Raw genomic sequence first — 18482 nt, 5'->3', positions numbered from 1 at the left:
GAATTGACATTTGCGATTTTCCAACTCAAGGACAGAATTCGTGAATCTACAGAGATATGGATAATTATGGTTAATGTAACTGCAGTGGCCTGGCTAATTTTTAATAACTTGCATTGGAAAGCATCAAGACGATCTTAGGTGCCATTATTTTCCCAATTACTTCTCTATTTTACTTATATTAAATTCATTCGGTCCCTCCCAAATTTCTTGGCATTCGAAAGTGCAATGTCTTTTTCATTTTGTCTTTTATTGTCTCATCAATATCTGGCTTTGATGGGCCACATTCCACAAATGAGCTCCAGAGGCTTCAGTGCAAAGGCCTAGATGGATGCTCCCACTATTGAAGGAGTGCTGCACTGTCGGAGGAGCAGGACTGAGGGAGTGCTGCACTGTCGGAGGAGCAGGGCTGAGGGAGTGCTGCACTGTCGGAGGAGCAGGACTGAGGGAATTCTGCACTGTCGGAGGAGCAGGGCTGAGGGAATTCTGCACTGTCGGAGGAGCAGGACTGAGGGAGTGGCTGCATTGTCGGAGGAGCAGGACTGAGGGAATTCTGCACTGTCGGAGGAGCAGGGCTGAGGGAATTCTGCACTGTCGGAGGAGCAGGGCTGAGGGAGTGCTGCACTGTCGGAGGAGCAGGGCTGAGGGAATTCTGCACTGTCGGAGGAGCAGGACTGAGGGAGGGCTGCACTGTCGGAGGAGCAGGACTGAGGAAATTCTGCACTGTCGGAGGAGCAGGACTGAGGGAGTGCTTCACCATCAAAGGAGCAGGACTGAGGGAGTGGCTGCATTATCGGAGGAGCAGGACTGAGGGAGTGCTGCACTGTCAGAGGAGCAGGACTGAGGGAGTGCTGCACTGTCAGAGGAGCAGGACTGAGGGAGTGCTGCACTGTTGGAGAAGCAGGGCTGAGGGAGGGCTGTATTGTCGGAGAAGCAGGACTGAGGGAGGGCTGCATTGTCGGAGGAGCAGGACTGAGGGAATGCTGCACTGTCGGAGGGTCAGGGCTGATGGAGTGCTGCATTGTTGGAGAAGAATGGCTGAGGGAATGCTGCACTGTTGGAGAAGCAGGGCTGAGGGATTGCTGCACTGTTGGAGAAGCAGGGCTGAGGGAATGCTGCACTGTCGGAGGAGCAGGACTGAGGGATTGCTGCACTGTTGGAGGTGTCGTCCATTAGGTGAGCTGTTAAACAGAGGCCCCTCCTGTCCAGTCGGGTGGATGCGGAATATCCCACAGCCACTATTGGAAGAAGAGCAGGGCAGCTCTCCCCATTGTCCCGGGCACTCGAACAACATCACTAAATGTCAGGCTACCTGGTGAGACTCATATCTGTGGGAACTTGCCCAGTGCAAATTGGCTGATGAATTCCTGACATTTCAAAGGTTTTGGCTCTAAATCATTTTGCAACGTCTTGAGGTCTTGATACGTGCTACAGGAATGCAAGTTCCTTCTCGCGTCCCATGGGGCTGGGGTGGCAATTTTAATTGGGAGGCCCGTTGAAGACAGTGGAGCTGTTCTTTAAATGTGCAGATCAGGTTTTGATGTTCGTCCTTGGGGCCCAATGACAATTTTAACTCAAGGTCGGCCTCACCAGGCCAACCGGACACCAGAAATATGTTTTAAATTATTTCACAGGATGTGGGCATCACTGGCTGGGCCCAGCGTTTATTGCCCATCCCTAATTGCCCCTTGAGAAGGTGGGGGTGAGCCGCCTTCTTGAGCTGCTGCAGTCCCTGTGGTGTAGGTACACCCACAGCGCTGTTAGGGAGGGAGTTCCAGGATTTTGACCCAGTGACAGTGAAGGGAACGGCCGATATATTTCCAAATCGGGATGGTGAGTGGCTTGGAGGGGAACTTGCAGGTGGTGGTGTTCCCATGTGTCTGCTGCCCTTGTCCTTCTAGGTAGGAGTGGTTGCGGGTTTGGGCGGTGCTGTCGAAGGAGCCTTGGTGAGTTGCTGCAGTGCATCTTGTAGATGGTACACACACTGCTGTTAATGTGCGTCGGTGGTGGAGGGAGTGAATGTTTGTGGATGGGGTGCCAATCAAGCGGCTGCTTTGTCCTGGACGGTGTCGAGCTTCTTGAGTGTTGTGGGAGCTGCACTCATCCAGGCAAGTGGGGAGTATTCCATCACACTCCTGACTTGAGGCTTGTAGATGGTGGACAGGGTCTGGGGAGTCAGGAGGTGAGTTACTCTCTGCAGAATTCCCAGCCTCTGACCTGCTCTTGTAGCCACAGTATTTATATGGCTGGTCCAGTTCAGTTTCTGGTCAATGGTAATGCCAGGATGTGGATTGTGGGGGATTCAGTGATGGTAATGCCATTGAATGTCAAGGGGTGAAGGGTGGATTCTCTCTTTTTGGAGATGGTCATTGCCTGGCACTTGTGTGGCATGAATGTTACTTGCCACTTATCAGCCCAAGCCTGGATATTGTCCAGGTCTTGCTGCAGATAGACATGGACTGCTTCAGTATCGGAGGAGGTGTCTCCCATTGGGTCCAAGAGGAGCAGGAGTGTTTCTCGGTTCCCCTGTCAAGGGCCTTTCCCTTGGCCCCTTGCTTCACTTCTCCCCCTGGTGAGAGCACCAGGCCACCCGGACCTCCAGCCTGACCTTGATCCGGACTATCGGGCGCCGCTCCTTCAATTCCTCCTCCCGCCTGCTCCCTCCAGTGACCACACGCCGCCTGTTTCGGGAAGCGGCGGAGTATGGGGAGGGCGGGAGAGGTGGGGCGCCAGACAGGATTTGGGAGTTTAACCCTCCACCAGGCTCATGCCTGTGGGGTGCCAGACGACCACCCATCTACCCCGCCACCCCCTGGCCATGTTCCCTCTCGGTAAAATATTTAAAATTAACAGAGGGCGCGCCACAGTCGACACCGAGCGGCTGTTTACCCTCTGACTGGACAGGCCGGGGATTGCACTCTCAGGACAAGGGGTCGGCCATTTTGGGACTGACGTGAGGAGACATTTCTCCACTCAGAGGGCGGTGAATCTTTGGAATTCTCTACCCCAGAGAGCCGCGGATGCTCAGTCGTTTAAGTCTATTTAAGTCCGAGACTGATAGATTTTTCACTGGCAAGGGGATCGAGGACTGGGGCAGGAAAGCGTAGCTGAGGTAAAAAGATTGCGCTGAATGGCTTAGCAGGCTCCAGGGGGCATGTGGCCTACTCCTGCTCCAATCCCACATGTCCTTAGCTCCAACCAGTTTGCACTCCGACTGTGGCCCTCGAGGCAGATCTGACAGCCCATCAAGCAAGACTCCAAGAGCCGAGCGCTCTATCTCGCGGGAGTTCCCTCAATGTTCCCTGGACCGTGAAAGGCCCGAGGGGACAAAGATTCCTTGCACCTGCTACTCCTCTACAAAGCAGAAGGTCGCGATCGGCAGCCTCGGTGGAGTTTGCTGAGCTGGAAGCAAGCAGAGACGAGCGTTTTGCGACTCGCTTGAGCTCGTTGAAAAGGTGGGAGGCGTCAGCACGGCCCCCTCGCGGCAAAGCGCACTCACGTGAAAATTGGCCGTTCGGGGTGGGGGGGGCGCGGAGGGTACTGCGGGCCCCTGCGGAACCATTTTGCAGAAGCCGGGTTAAAAACCGGGCGAGGGGATGACACAAAAGGTGACACCTTACCCCCACTTTTCGGTGAACCGTGGGACTCAAAAGCAGGGACGTCCTGCTTAAACATGCAAACAGGCCCCATCCATGGCTCAGTGGTTAGAGCAGCGGCTTCATGAGCCCAGCAGCTGAGTGTTCCATCCTTGCTAGGGGCTACAATTCTACAATTCAAATTAAACTGGGCACGTTCCCTGGCTGTGTATGGGTGAACACTTGGCACTCCCATTGTCACCGTCTCAGTTTGATTTCCCATCAAGGAAGAACCCTTTTACACCGTGACTGATAATAGCCAGGATCGAGAGTTGCCAACTGCGTTTAAATATATTCCTGGAGGTTTCATCCAACCACGCTCCAGCCATTAGTCGGCCAACGCGTCCATTTTTGTGACGTACGGCCTTCCTACGCCGGTCGGAAAGCAAAAAGACTCATGCCCCAATTGGGTGATGCTTGGCAGTCAGCCAAACAGGCCTTTCTCCAAAGAGCGGGGGGCAATGGGACTGACTGGATTGCTCTACAAAGGGCCAGCATGGGCCGAATGGCAGCCTCCTCTGCAGCGAATGACTCTACAACACAAGCAAGGGCTGTGCCCTAGTCAGCCATTCCAAACCAAGGCAGACCACTAATGGGGGGTCATGAGGGGTGCAGTGCACAATTTTCTGCCCCCACCCCACTTGCTGGCCTCTCTCAGGAACCCTTCGGCCTTTTCATCCAACCCCCGCCCCCCCGCTTAATCTCGGTGGGAAAAACATGCCTGGAATAACACTAGACCATCTGTGCAGAATTAAATTGCCCCTGATTCCCTCAATAGGAACAATTACACGCAGGGATACATCACAGCGCTATTTATCAGCCGCATCTCTCAATCTGCCTACTCATTTTCCCAGCACTAATAGGACGGCCGGCGATAATTAGGATTCCAAAGGAACGGCCATTAATTTCAGCATCTGTCAGCTCATTTTTTGCTTCCCTGTCTTCTCGAAATTTTCCTTTGCCTAAGCATTGAGTGCTTGTGGCATCAGTGAAGGAAACAGCTGGGAGGATCAGCCGACTCCAATGGTGCGAGAGAGAGAGAGAGAGAGAGAGATCCTAATTAACTCACACTTCCCAGGAAAGACTGAGCAGGCTGGGGCCTTCCCCTCTGGTAAAGGGAAGGTGGAGGACTGGGGGGGAGATGTGGAGGGCTGGGGGTTGGGGGGGGGAGTAGGGTGGCCTGATAGAGGTCTTCAAGCTCACGTAGGGGCTCAGGAAAGTGGACGTAGGAAGTAAGTGGCACAAGGGTGGCGGTTTTAGACGGAGCGCAGCCAGACTGAGCTAAATCTGGGAGCTTAGTAAGTGAGGGAATTTGCTGCAGCAAGGGAGAAGGTGCTGTTCTGGCCTTTTACAAAAAAAGGAGGGGCTCAAGAGAGGGAGTCGGAGACAGCGAGACCCAGGGGCTAAAGCCTGGAGGCATTAATTCGGTGCGCAGGCAGATAATTGGTGGTTGCTAAATGTTATTTTCCCCTCTAAACTGGGGCAGTAGTTTAAACCAATACTGGGGAGATATAAGTGTTATGTTACATTGATAGCGTAACTAGTTAAACTCCATAATATAACTCTAGATAATCATTGAGTGATATGGTAAGCTCGAAACCTTAATTAGTTAACAAAAATCACAATAAAGATGGCAGTGCAGGTGATGTGTTGCAGCTGTAGTATGTGGGCGCTGGTGCACGCCTGTGTGATCCATGACAACCACAGCCGCAGTAAGTCTCTACAGCTCGAGGATTTGGTTCCGGGCTGACGAGCTGGAGTCCGACATTCAGATAATGCAATGCATACATGTAGGAAAGTTACTTTGATCGAAGAGGTAGCCACACTGGTTAGGCTAAGTACTTCTAATTTTGTCCGTGTCAGCGGCAGTAGGGTGTGACTGTAAGAGAGGCAGGTATGGGGATCCAGAAGGTAGCAATGGAGGAACCTCAGCCCTTTGCAAGCAAACATACATATGAATTAGGAGCAGGACTAGGCCATTCGGCCCCTTGAGCCTGCTCCGCCATTCAATAAGATCACAGCTGGTCTGATTGTAGCCTCAACTCCACATTCCCGCCTACCCCTGATAATCTTAGATTCTTGACTTAAAAGGGAATCTACCTCTGCCTTAAAAATATTCGATGACCCTGCCTACATCCCTTACCGGGGAAGAGAGTTCCAAAGACTCAAGACCCTCTGACCCACATCTCCATCTTAAATGGGAGACCCCTTATTTTTGAACTGTGTCCCTTAGTTCTGGTCTCTCCCACAAATGGAAACTTCCTTTCAGCATCCAACCTCTCAAGTCCCCACAGGATCTTGTATGTTTCAATAAGATCACCTCTCATCCTTCTAAACTCCAATGGACACGGGCCCAACCCGTGCAACCTTTCCCCATAAGATAACCCCTTCACCCCAGGAACCAGCCGAGTGAACCTTCTCTGAACTGCTTGTAACACATTCATATCCTTTCTTAAATAAGGAGATCAAAACTCTACACAGTGCTCCAGATGTGGTCTCACCAATTCCCTGTGCACCTGTAGCAAAGCATCCCTACTTTTATATTCCACTCCCCTTGCAATAAACAAGAATATTCCGTTTGCCTTCCCTAATCACTTGCTGTATCTGGATACTAACTTTTGGTGATTCATTTACCAAGACACCCAGGTGGTGAGGCCAACTTTGGAGTATTGTGTGCAGTTCTGGTTGCCTAACTACAGGAATGATATCAATAAGATTGAGAGAGTGCAGAGAAGATTTACCAGGATGTTGCCGGGTCTTAAGGAGTTGAGTTACAAGGAAAGATTAAACAGGTTAGGACTTTATTCCTTGGAGCGTAGAAGAATGAGGGGAGATTTGATAGAAGTTTACAAAATTGTGAGGGGTATAGACAGAGTAAATGCGATTAGGCTCTTTCCACTTAGATTAGGAGAAATAAACACGAGAGGACATGGCTTTAGGGTGAAAGGGGAAAGGTTTGGGGGAACATTAGGGGGAACTTCTTCACTCAGAGAGTGGTGAGAGTGTGGAACGAGCTACCATCTGACGTGGTAAATGCGGGCTCACTCTTAAGTTTTAAGAATAAATTAGATAGATACATGGATGGGAGAGGTCTGGAGGGTTATGGACTAGGTGCAGGTCAATGGGACTAGCGGAATAATATTTCGGCACAGACTAGAAGGGCCGAATGGCCTGTTTTCTGTGCTGTAGTGTTCTATGGTTCTAGGTCCCTCTGTACCTCAGAGTTCTGCAATCTCTCTCCATTTAAGGAATATGCTGCTTTTCCATTCTTTCTGCCAAAGTGGACAACCTCACATTTTCCCACATTATACTCTGTTAACCTATCTAAATCCCTTTGTAGACTCCTTATGTCCTCTTCACAGCTTACTTTCCTACCTACCTTTGAGCCATCAGCAAATATAGCAACCATACATTCAACCATACAACCCTTCATCCAAGTCATTGATATAAATTGTATATAGTTGAGGCCCCAACACTGATCCCTGTGGCACTCCACTTGTCACATCTTCTCAACCTGAAAATGAGCTGTTTATGCCTACTCTCTGTTTCCTGTTAGCTAACTAATCCTCTACCCATGCTAATAGGTTACCCCCTACACCATGAGCCCTTATTTTGTATAGCTAACCTTTGATGCGGCATTTTGTTAAATACCTTCTTTAAATCTAAGTACAGCACATCCACAGGTTCTCCTTTATCCAAGTTGCTTGTTACTTCCAGAAAGAACTCCAATAAATCGGTCAAACATGATTTCCTTTTCACAAAACCATGTAGACTCTGCCTGATTGCATTGAAATTTTCTACGTGCCCTCCTACTGACCCCTTAATAATAGATTCCAACATCTTCACGATGACAGATGTTAGGCTGGCCTGTAGTTTCCTGCTTTCTGTTGCCCTCCTTTCTAGAATAGAGGACTCATATTCGCCATTTTCCGATCTGATGGGAACTTTTCAGAATCTAGGCCGGAATTCTTCCCTCGTCAGGCGGGCTCGGCGGGGGAGCGGGCGAGGGGAGGTCAGGAAGACGACGGCCGGCCACCCGCGATCGGCCCCGCGCCGCGATTCCAAGCGGGAAGGGCCAATTAAGGCCCGTCCTGCCTGGACCGCGAGCGGCAGTGCTCAGCGCTACCTGGGCGGGCAGTGGGGAGGAGGGAGAGTTGGACCCAGCTCGCAGTTCGCGCACCCACGCGAAAGAGCGCTTCAATCTCCCTGAGGCACGGAGATGCTTCAGGGAGATTGAAGCGCTTTATAAAAATGTATAAAAACATGTCCCCTCATGTGACATGAGCTGGGACATGCTTAGAATCCAAAAATAAAGTTTTAAGTTAATGTTTATTCGCTTTAGGAAACCTCATCCCGCCCGTGGATGAGGTTTCCTAAAAAATGCAAAGGCCGCTTGGCTTTTTTGCCCCGTCCCCGCCGACCGTTAGGTTGGACTGGCGGCGTTTATTTGATTTTAATTAGCTCGTTAATTGGCCTTTCAATTATCAGCGGGCGCACGATCGAAATACCACGCAATGACATCGGGACGCACGCCTGATGTCATCGCACGTCGTTTCACGCTCGGGCGTGTCGGGCCCGCGCCCGCACGCCGAACGCAAAATTCTGCCCCCCACCCCCGCCCAGGGAATTTCGGAAAATGAAAACCAATGCATCCGCTCTCTCAGCATCCTTACCTAAGTTCCCCTCCCTCCCTTTCATCTCCTTATTCACAATTACTTCTGGGATGTTTCTGCCTGCTTCACAGTAAAAGCAGATGCAAAATACCTGTGCAGTTTCCTTATTTTCCATTACTAATTCCCCAGACTCACTCTCTCAAGAGGACAAACAGTACCTTTACTTACTCTTTTCCCTTTTAAATACCTGTAGAAACTCCTACGATCTGTTTTTTTTAATATTTCTAGCTAGCTTTCCCTTATACTTCCAATTTCTTTCTCCTTATTAATCTTTCAGACATGCTTTTCTGTTCTTTATATTCTGTCAAATCTTCTGACCTGCCACTCATATTTGCAGAGTTATATGCTTTGTCTTTCAATTTGAGACTATCTTTGACTTCCTAGGTAAAGATACCCAGTGAGGACAAAAGACTGTAGGGGCTTTTCGATCTCACTGGGTATCTTTACTGAGTATTCTGAAATATCTCCTTAAATGTCTAATGAGGAAAAGTTGAGCCTATACTCATTGGGGTTTAGAAGGATGAGAGGTGATCTTACTGAAACATATAAGTTTTTTATTCACTTATGGGATTTGGGCGTTACTGACTAGGCCATACCTACCTGCCCTGTTCAGAGGGCATTAAGAGAGTCACATGGTGGCCAGACCAAGTAAGGACAGCAGATTTCCTTCCCTAAAGGGGCATTAGTGAAGCAGATGGGTTTTTACAACAATCAGCAATGGTCATCATCAAACTTTTAATTCCAGACTTTTTTTTTGATTGAATTTAAATTCTAACAATTGCCACCATGGTGGGATTTGAACCCAGATCCCACAGGGCATTATCATGGGTCTGTGGACTACCAGTCCAGTGGCAATACCACTACGCCACCATGACCTCCCCAGGAGAGGGGGCTTGATGGGGTGGATGCTGAGAGGATGTTTCCCCTCACGGTGTGGGGGGGAGGATGTCAGGAATTGTGGGGGCACAATTTAAACATAAAGGGGAGGGTATTCCCATAAGGGGGAGGGTATTCCCAATCGTCGGGCGGGCAGGCACTGGAGCGACCACGAAACCACCCGCGCGCCCATGACCGGGCCCCCACCTCGATTTTCACACTGTCTGGCCAATCGGCAGCCAGCGTGAATCGCGCGCTGAAACGCTCAGCGCCGCCTGGGTGGGACTGGGCGGGAGGGCCAGCGGGGAAGTCAGCGCCTGGGGGAGAGGGGTGTGGGGGGGTGGTGGGTGCGCTCACTGAAAGCTCCCCGGAGGCACAGAGCTGCCCTCGGGGAGCCGAAGATGTTTCACTTCACAAATTGAGGTTTTAAAATTGAAGGAGAACACGTGTCCCCCTCTCATGCGACTAGGTCACATGATCCAGGGACATGTTTCAAAATGAGTTTTAAAAGTTTTTTTTTTAATGACCGGTCGAAACCTCATTCCCGAGGCTTTGCAAAAAAAATGCAAAGGCCTTTGAGAGGCCTTTTCGCCCCCCCAACCCCCACCCCCGCCAACCGTAAGGTTGGGACGGGCAGTGAAAAATTCAATTTAATGAATCGATTAAGGGCCGCCTCTCTCTCGCACGCGCCCGCCCGCCAACCGAAGTATCACACGCGTGCGCGATGACATCGGGACGCCCGCCTGACAAGGTGAAAAACCTCCTCCCGAGGTGTTTGCATTCATGACGGAGATGAGGAAGAATTTCTTCTCTCAGAGGGGGGGTGGGGGTGGCGTTGGTCTTGGGAATTCTGTTCCACAGATCTTCTTGTGTGGTTTAGCAGGCTTGGTGGCTCGAACGCCTTGCTCCTTCTCCTATGATCATATGATATTATGGAGAGAAGATACTTGCACTTACAAGGAAGACCAGAACGAGGAGCAAACAATAGGAGATGGTTATCAATGTGTCCAAAAGCAAAGAAAGGAGGATCTGCAGCACTTTGCACAGCCACTGGGTAACTCAAAGCACTTTACAACCAACGGAGCACTTCCCTAATGTGTTCACTGTTGAAATGGAGGAGGGGGGAACGCAACAGCCAATTCTTGCTCAGCAAACTCCCACAAACAGCAATTTATAGCGGTCGTTAGGTAGCACAGGACTTGAGTGCTGCTGAGAAAAGAGACATGTCGATGCTTTTCATTTTGCACTCATCAGGACACATGCAAGAGTACCAACATAAGGGGAAAACAACAATTTATACTGTATGAGAAGAGAGCGGCAACCAATCAGCACTCTCTCCATATACAGTATAAATTGTTTTCCCTTTATATTGATATTCCAATATAAGGGGAAACCAACAATTTATAAGTTGCTTTCTTCCCCTTATATTGGTATAATTGCAAAGTGTCCTGATGAGTGCAAGGCTAAAAACTTCAACCTGTCTCTCCTTTCCAGCAATATTATAATGGTCAGACAATCTGTTTTTGTGATGTTGGTTGAGGTATAAATATTGGCCAGGAGACTGGCCCTGATCTTCTTCACAATAATGCCACAGGGTCTTTTACATCCACCCATTCAGGCAGATGGGGCCTTCTTTTAACATCTCATCCAAAAGACAGCACCTCCGACAGTGCAGCACTCCCCTTAGTACTGCGCTGGAGTGCCGGCCTTGGTTTCAGTGCTCAAGCCCAGGAGTGGAACTTGAGCTCCATAACCTTGTGACTCAGAGGTGAGAGTACAGACTGAGGTATGGCTGATGTTGATCCAGAATCGAATTAAGGAGGCCACATGCATAACAACCATAAAGGATGGAACATAAGAAGACCACAGCAGTAGACTGGAGAAGGAGCAAGGACGTGGTGAACACCATACAAGGCTGAAGCAGCTGACAAGCAGTTGGGTGGCTCAAGTGATGTTTCATTTGAAGACCCCCATCTTTGACTGAAGGACAAAACTGAGGGGCACAAAGGAAGGAGCAGGGCAAGGGAAGGCAGAAAGGGAGGCATGAGGAAAACCTTTTTTCATGGAATGAGTGGTTAGGACTCGTCGGAAAGGATGGTAGAAGCAGATTCGATGGTAGCCTTCCACGGGAATAAATACTTAAAGGAGAAAGAAGCCGCGGAGGTTCGCAAAAGAGCGTGGGAGTGAGGCTAACTTTGAAAGGGCCGGCGCAAGCATGAAGGGCCGAATGGCATCCTCAGTAGCGTGCGAATCGATGGACCCATGAACTGTGATGCGGGCGCCATTCAAATGGGGCTGATCTCGCTCGCAGTGTGATCACCTCTTTGGTATACACAGGGCCTGGAACTCACGTGTGGCAAGTCCTTGGGGGTTTAAAGGGGTTCAGTGGGCCTGCAGCCAACGCGGCCTCTTGTCCGATCTTTATCTTCCAACTTCACAAGGGATCCAGAGATTTAGGGCAATTTGGTGATGGTTGCATTGGCCAGTTAAAGGGTTCTATTGATCGGACGTGAACCGCTACAGGCAAACTCAACCTGTCAAGGGGCTGTGAGGTAGGGTGATGGGAAAAGAGTACCCTCATAGATTGCGAGGAATCCTTTGACGGTTCTTGATCCCAGCTCTAGGTTCTAGTTCTAGGTACAGCACGTGATTAGGAAGGCGAATATTGCAAGGAGAATGGAATATAAAAGTAGGGATGCTTTTGCTCCAGTTGTATAGGGTGTTGTTCAGACCACGTCTAGAGTACTGTGAGCAGTTTTGGTCTCCTTATTTAAGACAGGGCACAACTGTTTCAGAAGCAGTTCAGAGAAGGTTCACTCAATTGATACCTGGGACGGGGGGAGGTGTTATCCTATGAGGAAAGGTTGGACATGCTGGGCCTGTGTCCATTGAAGTTCAGAAGAATGAGAGGCGATCTTATTGAAACATATAAGACCCTGAGGGGCCTTGACAGGGTGGATGCTGAGAGGGTGTTTCCCCTTGTGGGAGAGACTATCTAGAACCAGGGGAACACAGTTTAAGAATAAGGGGTCCCCCATTTAAGATAGAGATGAGAACTTTTGTTCTCTCAAACCTGTGGAACTCTCTTCCCCGGAGAGCTTGGTGGAGGCTGGGTCAGTGAATATTTTTAAGGCTGAGTAAGACTAACAAGGGTGTCAAAGACTATCGGAGGATGGGGGTGGTGGTAGGCGGGAATGTGAAGCTGAGGCTGCGGTCAGACCAGAATGGCAGAGCAGGCTCGAGGGGCCGAATGGCCTCACTCCTGCTCCCAAAGTTGCACGTGCGTGCGTATGTTTTGAATTTCTGCAGCCGTCTTCAGCCCAAAGGTTTGATGGGCAGGTCGATCGGGATTTGTAAAAATTGAAATTATCGGTGAGGGGCATGAGAGGAAGATTAAGTAAAGCTGAGGCGGACGAAGATTGAAGAAAAGGCACAAAGCAAAGAGCGCTGGGTAAGCGCGTCCGCAATGCAATGAGGCTTGGCCTTCCTCGAGGATCCAAAACTGTTCACAGGTCTGAATTTGCTAGAGAACCAGTTTTACGGTTTGACGCACATGTCACCATTGTCAATAGTGGCTGTTATCATCAGAACGCAGAAGTAGGGTCAGGAGGAGGCCATTCAGCCCCTCGAGCACACGCTCCGCCATTCAATAAGACCACGGCTGACCCGTTCCTCAACTCTGCTTCCCCGCCTGATCCCCTCGGTGCCCAAAAATCCGTGGACATCAGCCGGCCCGGCAACTGAGTATCCCCGCCTCCCTGGGCTAGAGAATTCCAAAGGCTCACAGCCGCCTCCGGGAGGGGGTGGGGGTGAGGGGGGGAAGTTGGGGGCCTCAGTAGGTTTAAGAGGTCTGTGAATATCTACCTGCAGTGTACGTTGAACCCTCTCCTTCAGTGCAGTAACCTGCAAGAAGCCATAGCGCGAACTGCCCCCTAATTAGACGCTAAGTTTGCAATATGGGTTAGGCTGGCCTGGGGTGGGACCACTGCTGGGAGAGCATCGCACTAGCTCTTTCCAGTTCTGCGGAGAAGCCGCTGACCTGAAACGTGACCTCTGTTTCTCCCCGCGGAGATGTTGCCTGTAATTTTTTATTAGACCGCTGACATCCATTCAGCATAAAAACACACAGGAACCTACATTCTCCCACAGAATGTATTTCAGACTGTTTTAAAAAAAAAAAATACTGGCGGTTAATATTCACATATCAAGCACTCCAAAGCATTAATTAAATATTCAAAGTCCAACGCACTTTATCAAAGAATAATAACTATACTTAAGTACCACTGTCTGTGCTTAATGCTCCTTGAGGGATGTTAGATTCATAAGTTCTAACAAGATAGTGTAAACTGGTATCATTTCAATCCATTAAGAACAGCAAAATATGTGATGAAATGTGATATAATCAGATTGAGGAGACCATTGGTAACTAACAAATGTTGCTCTTTAGGGAGTAGGCAATCGAATCTCGGTTGGGATGTTTAATTTACCAACTCAAGTCCATTTGCGTTCCTTAGCAGGCACAATGCCTTCAGTCCTTGGCTGTTTATTTAGCATTTCAGCTTCGGGTGCAATGAAGGACTTTTGAGTACAGGAGCAAGGATGTCTTGCTTGCAGCTGCACAGGGCTATCTGTGGAATTCATTGCCACGGAAGGCTGTGGAGGCCAGGTCACTGAGTGTATTTAAGAGCGAGGAAGACGGGTTCTTGATTGGTAAGGGGACCAAAGGTCACGGGGAGAAGGTGGGAGAATGGGGTTGAGAAACGTATCAGCCGTGATTGAACGGCGGAGCAGACTCGATGGGCCGAACGGCCTAATTTCTGCTCCTATGGTCTTATGGCCTTGGCGAGACCACACCTGGAGTATTGTGTGCAGTTTGGGTCTCCTTACCTAAGAAAGGATATACTTGCCATAGAGGGAGGGCAGCGAAGGTTCACCAGACTGACTCCTGGGATGGCAGGATTGTCGTATAAGGGCTGACTAGGCCCTGTATTCACTGGAGTTTAGAAGAATGAGAGGGGATTTCATTGAAACGTATAAAATTCTGACAGGGATGGACAGACTGGATGCAGGGATGATGTTTCCTCTGGTTGTGGGGGGGTGGGGTCTAGAACAAGGGGGTCACAATCTTAGGATAGGGGGTAGGCCATTTAGGGCTGAGATGAGGAGAAATTTCTTCACTCAGAGGGTGGTGAACCTGTGGAATTCTCTACCCCAGAGGCCTGTGGAGGCCAAGTCACTGAATGTATTTAAGAAGGAAATAGATAGATTTCTGGACTCTAAAGGTGTCAAAGGGTATGTGGGGAGAGAGCAGGAGTATGGCGCTGAGATAGAGGGTCAGCCATGATCGTACTGACTGGTGGAGCAGGCTCGAAGGGCCGAATGGCCTACTCCTGCTCCTAGTTTCTACGTTTCTATGGTTAGCGCGGGGAACTGGCGGTGAGGAGGAAGATCAGCAATGATCGAATTGAAAGGCGGAGCAGGCTCATGGAGCCGATCGGCCTACTTCCTGCTCCCCCATTCCTATGTTGCCAGAGTTGCTTCGCACTGGCAGCGGCGTCTGTCTGGCGTCGTCACGGAAACACATTAAGCCGTAAGGAAGTTTCACGTTTAAGAAGAGGGAGATAAAGAACCCACACTCCTGGGAGGCAGCCTGTGGGTGGTACGCGCGCAGGTCTCCAGCAGCTCATGTGAGCCACCCAGGCATGGGTCCACTGGAGGTGCGCTACAACATGGCCATTTTAGCGGCATTTGCTTTCCGGGTCCAAGGCCCTCAGACATTAGGACCAGCGGGGTGCTAGGGGTACAGCTGGGAGGGCCCTTTCTGAAGCCTGAGTGCTATCCATCTGTGACCCTCAAGCAGACTGGCCAACTGTTCCCAGTCATGCCCAGGGAAGCTTTACTACTACTGCACGGGGCCTTGGTGAGACTCCATCTGGAGGAATGTGGTCTCCTTATTTGAAAAACACATAGATATCATTGCGTGAAAAGCAGTTCAGAGAAGGTTCACTCGACTCATTCCTGGGATGAAGGGGGTTTGTCTTATGAGGGAAGGTTGAGCAGGTTGGGCCTACGCCCATTGGAGTTTCGAAGAACGAGAGGCGATCTTATTGAAACATGTAAGATCCTGAGGGGATCTGACAGGGCGGATACCGAGGAGATGTTTCCACTTGTGGGAGAGACTAGAACCAAGGGAACAGTTGAAGAATAAGGGGTCTGACGGAGATGAGGGGAATCTTTTCTCTCAAAGGGTTGTTGGTCTGTGGAATTCTCTTCCCCAGAGAGCAGTGGGGGGCTGGGTCATTCAAGGCTTGAGTTATCCAGATTTTTGATTGACAAGGGGTGGGGGTGGGGTCAAGGGTTATGGATGGGGCAGGCAGGAAAGTGGGGTTGAGACCACAGCCAGGTCAGCCATGATCGTACCGAATGGTGGAGCAGTCTCGAGGGGGCTGAATGGCCTACTCCTGCCCCTAAGCCCTGTGGTTCCTGTATTCCAGCTGTGAGCTGCTGAATGAACCAAGATTCCAGCACCCTCCCCCGCTCTCTTGCCATGCAGTGAGAGCAGAGCAGCAGCAGGCAAGCGGAGCAGCCAGAGTTAAAGGGCTGATGGCGTCTCGGGCCGCGAATCCCAACACATCCCCGGGCCATTCCCGCAACCCCCCACCTGCTGACAGCTCCAAACTCTCCTCAGCAATGACGGGGAGTCCTGCATTTCGATTGGCGTCCTTTTGCGACCAACCCCCCACCCACCCCCCCCCACCCCCCCACCCCCCCACCCCAAGCACGTCCCTCGAACTGTAATCACCGCTGCCACGTAGAAAAGGCTGCAGCCAATTTGCGCACAGCAAGATCCCACAGCCAGCATTACGATAATGATCGGATTGCCTGCTCTGGGTGATATTAACTGAGGGGTAAATATTGGCCCCAGGAAACATGGGGAGGCATTTAAAACCGTATGGGGGGGGGCGGGTGGTGAGGGGTGGTGCTGAGGGTGAGAACATCGCATCCAGAAGATAGCAGCTCCAGCACTCCCTTAGAACCACTCTGGGGCGTTAGTAGCCCTGAGGCCCAGGCTAATACTCTGGGGGGACATGGGTTCAAATCCCACCATGGCAGCTGGTGGAAACTCTTTCGAGTTACCAACAGTCACAGATTGCAACTCTTTCGAGTACAATCACAGTTCTTGGTTTCTGGGAGTGGGACATGAACCCACAACCCTCTGATTCAAAGGCGAGGGTGCTGACAGCTGGTGGAATTTGTACTCATTAGTCAATAAATTAAATTGATTCATTAAGTAAAAAAACGAAGCTAGACTCAGTAATGGTGACCATGAAACTATCATCAATTGTCGCAAAGGCCCACCTGGTTCACTGGTGTCCTTGAAGGAAGGAAATCTGCCGTCCTTACCCAGTCCGGCCTACATGTGACCCCAGGGCCCACCCCCGAGGTGGCTGACTCTTATCCGCCCTCCAAATTGGCTGAGCGAGCCACTCAGTTCAAGGGCAATTAGGGGTGGGCAATAAATGCTGCTCTCGCCGCGTTCCACTAGAGAATAAAATAACTCTTGATCATGTTTTGTGCTTTCCTACCTGCGAGTGGGATGGTCTAGGGTTGCACGTGTCAAAACAGCAACTCGCTGGATGAGCTAAGGCAGCTCCAGGCAGTCCCACCATCACTGGTGTAGTATGTCAGAATATTCCTGAGCGCTAACTCGGAGCTATGTAGTCAATGACATTGACAAGGGCAGATGTGACATCTGCAAAGCCTGTCACGGTTAACCCAATGATTAGATTTTATCTTAACTGCAGACCATAAGCAGAATAAACAGCGGAATAAACTTTGCCAAGCTGAGTTATTTTCATATCGAAAGGGTGAAGGCCCCAAAAAAGACGTCGGACTCCATGGGCCAGGGTTTCCCATTCGTCGGGCGGGCTGGGTGGGAGCGGCCGGTGGTGGGGGGGCAGTCGGGGAGCTGACCACCGCCCGCCATCGGCTCCAATTGAGGCCTGCCCTGCGTGGATCGCGAGCGGTGGCGCTGAGCGCTACCTGTACGGGTGGGGGGAGGGAGGGAGGGAGGGAGGAGAGCTGGGCCTAGCGCTCAGTTTACGCCTGCGCGCGGAAGAGCACTTCAATCGCGCTGAGGCGCGGAGCTGCCTCAGGGAGATTGGAGCGCTTTTCGAAAAAAATTAATAAAGAGACTGTGTCACGTGAGAGGGGGGGCACGTTTTTAAGTTCAAATGCGGCTTTTTATTTAACGTGTAAGAGCTTCAGGAAACCTCATCCCCGCTCGTGGATGAGGTTTCCTGAGAAACGGGAAGGCCGCTTGGCCTTTTCACCTGCCCCCCCGCCAACCGTTAGGTTGGACGGGCAGCATAAAATTCAGGTTAGTCACCCGGTTAACGGCCTTCGTAGGCCTTTCGATTATCGGCACAGGTGCACAGACGACTCCGGCGCGCGCCCGCCGAGCGGAATATCGCGCGAGTTCGCGATGATGTCGGACGCACACCCGGCATCACGTGCGTCATGTGATGTTCGGGGCGTGTCGGGCACTCACCCGCCCGCCGAAAGTAAAATCCTGCCCCATGTCTGAAGAAGGGTCCATATGGACTTGAAACATTAACTCTTGTTTCTCTCTCCGCCAGACGCTGTCAGACCCGCTGAGTATTTTCCAGCATTTTCTGTTCTTTCTTTCAGATTTCCAGTATTTTCTGCAGTATTTTGCTTATATCTTAGGACTCCATGCCTATTGATCGTAAAATGTCAAGGATAGGTGCAAGAGAATAATCAAAAAGGCCCATGGGACATTGGCCTTTATATCTGGAGGACTGGAACACAAGGGGGTAGAAGTCAGGCTTCAGCTGTACAAAGCCCCAGGTAGGCCGCACCTGGAGTCACTGTGAGCAGCTCTGGGCATCACACCTTAGGAAGGATATATCGACCTTTGGGGGGCGCACAGTGTCGATTTACCAGAACGATACCTGGACTCCAAGGGTTAAGTTACAAGGAGAGATTACACCTACTAAGGTTGAATTCCCTGGAATTTAGGAGGCTAAGGGGCGATTTGATCGAAATTTTTAAGACATCAGGGGAACCGATAGAGCAAAACTATTTCCGCTGCTTGGGAGAGACAAGGACCAGGAGGCAGGGTCCAAAAATTAGAGGCAGACCTCTCAGGGGTAAAATTAGGAAACACCTCCACATGGTAACAGGATCCAAGTCGATTGTTGAAGACACAGAGCTTTGCTTTATTGACTTGTTCAGTCTCACAGGTCTCCTCTAACTCAACCCAGTGTCCCAGCTATCC

The 18482-nt window shown here is 50.5% G+C and overlaps 1 protein-coding gene across 1 annotated transcript in view; it reads right to left on the bottom strand.

The window, feature by feature from the left end:
* Positions 1-18482, bottom strand: part of nrxn2b (neurexin 2b) — a 1731499-nt gene that overhangs the window by 1368731 nt on the left and 344286 nt on the right. The window contains exon 4 of the mRNA XM_078532738.1: positions 18195-18212. Within this exon, the coding sequence (XP_078388864.1) occupies positions 18195-18212 (18 nt within the window). The remainder of the gene's footprint in view (positions 1-18194; positions 18213-18482) is intronic.

Source organism: Cetorhinus maximus, chromosome 31 (genome assembly GCF_964194155.1).
Source record: "Cetorhinus maximus chromosome 31, sCetMax3.hap1.1, whole genome shotgun sequence".
Classification (NCBI taxonomy): Eukaryota; Metazoa; Chordata; class Chondrichthyes; order Lamniformes; family Cetorhinidae; genus Cetorhinus; species Cetorhinus maximus.
This window is presented reverse-complemented; position numbering and strand designations above follow the sequence as displayed.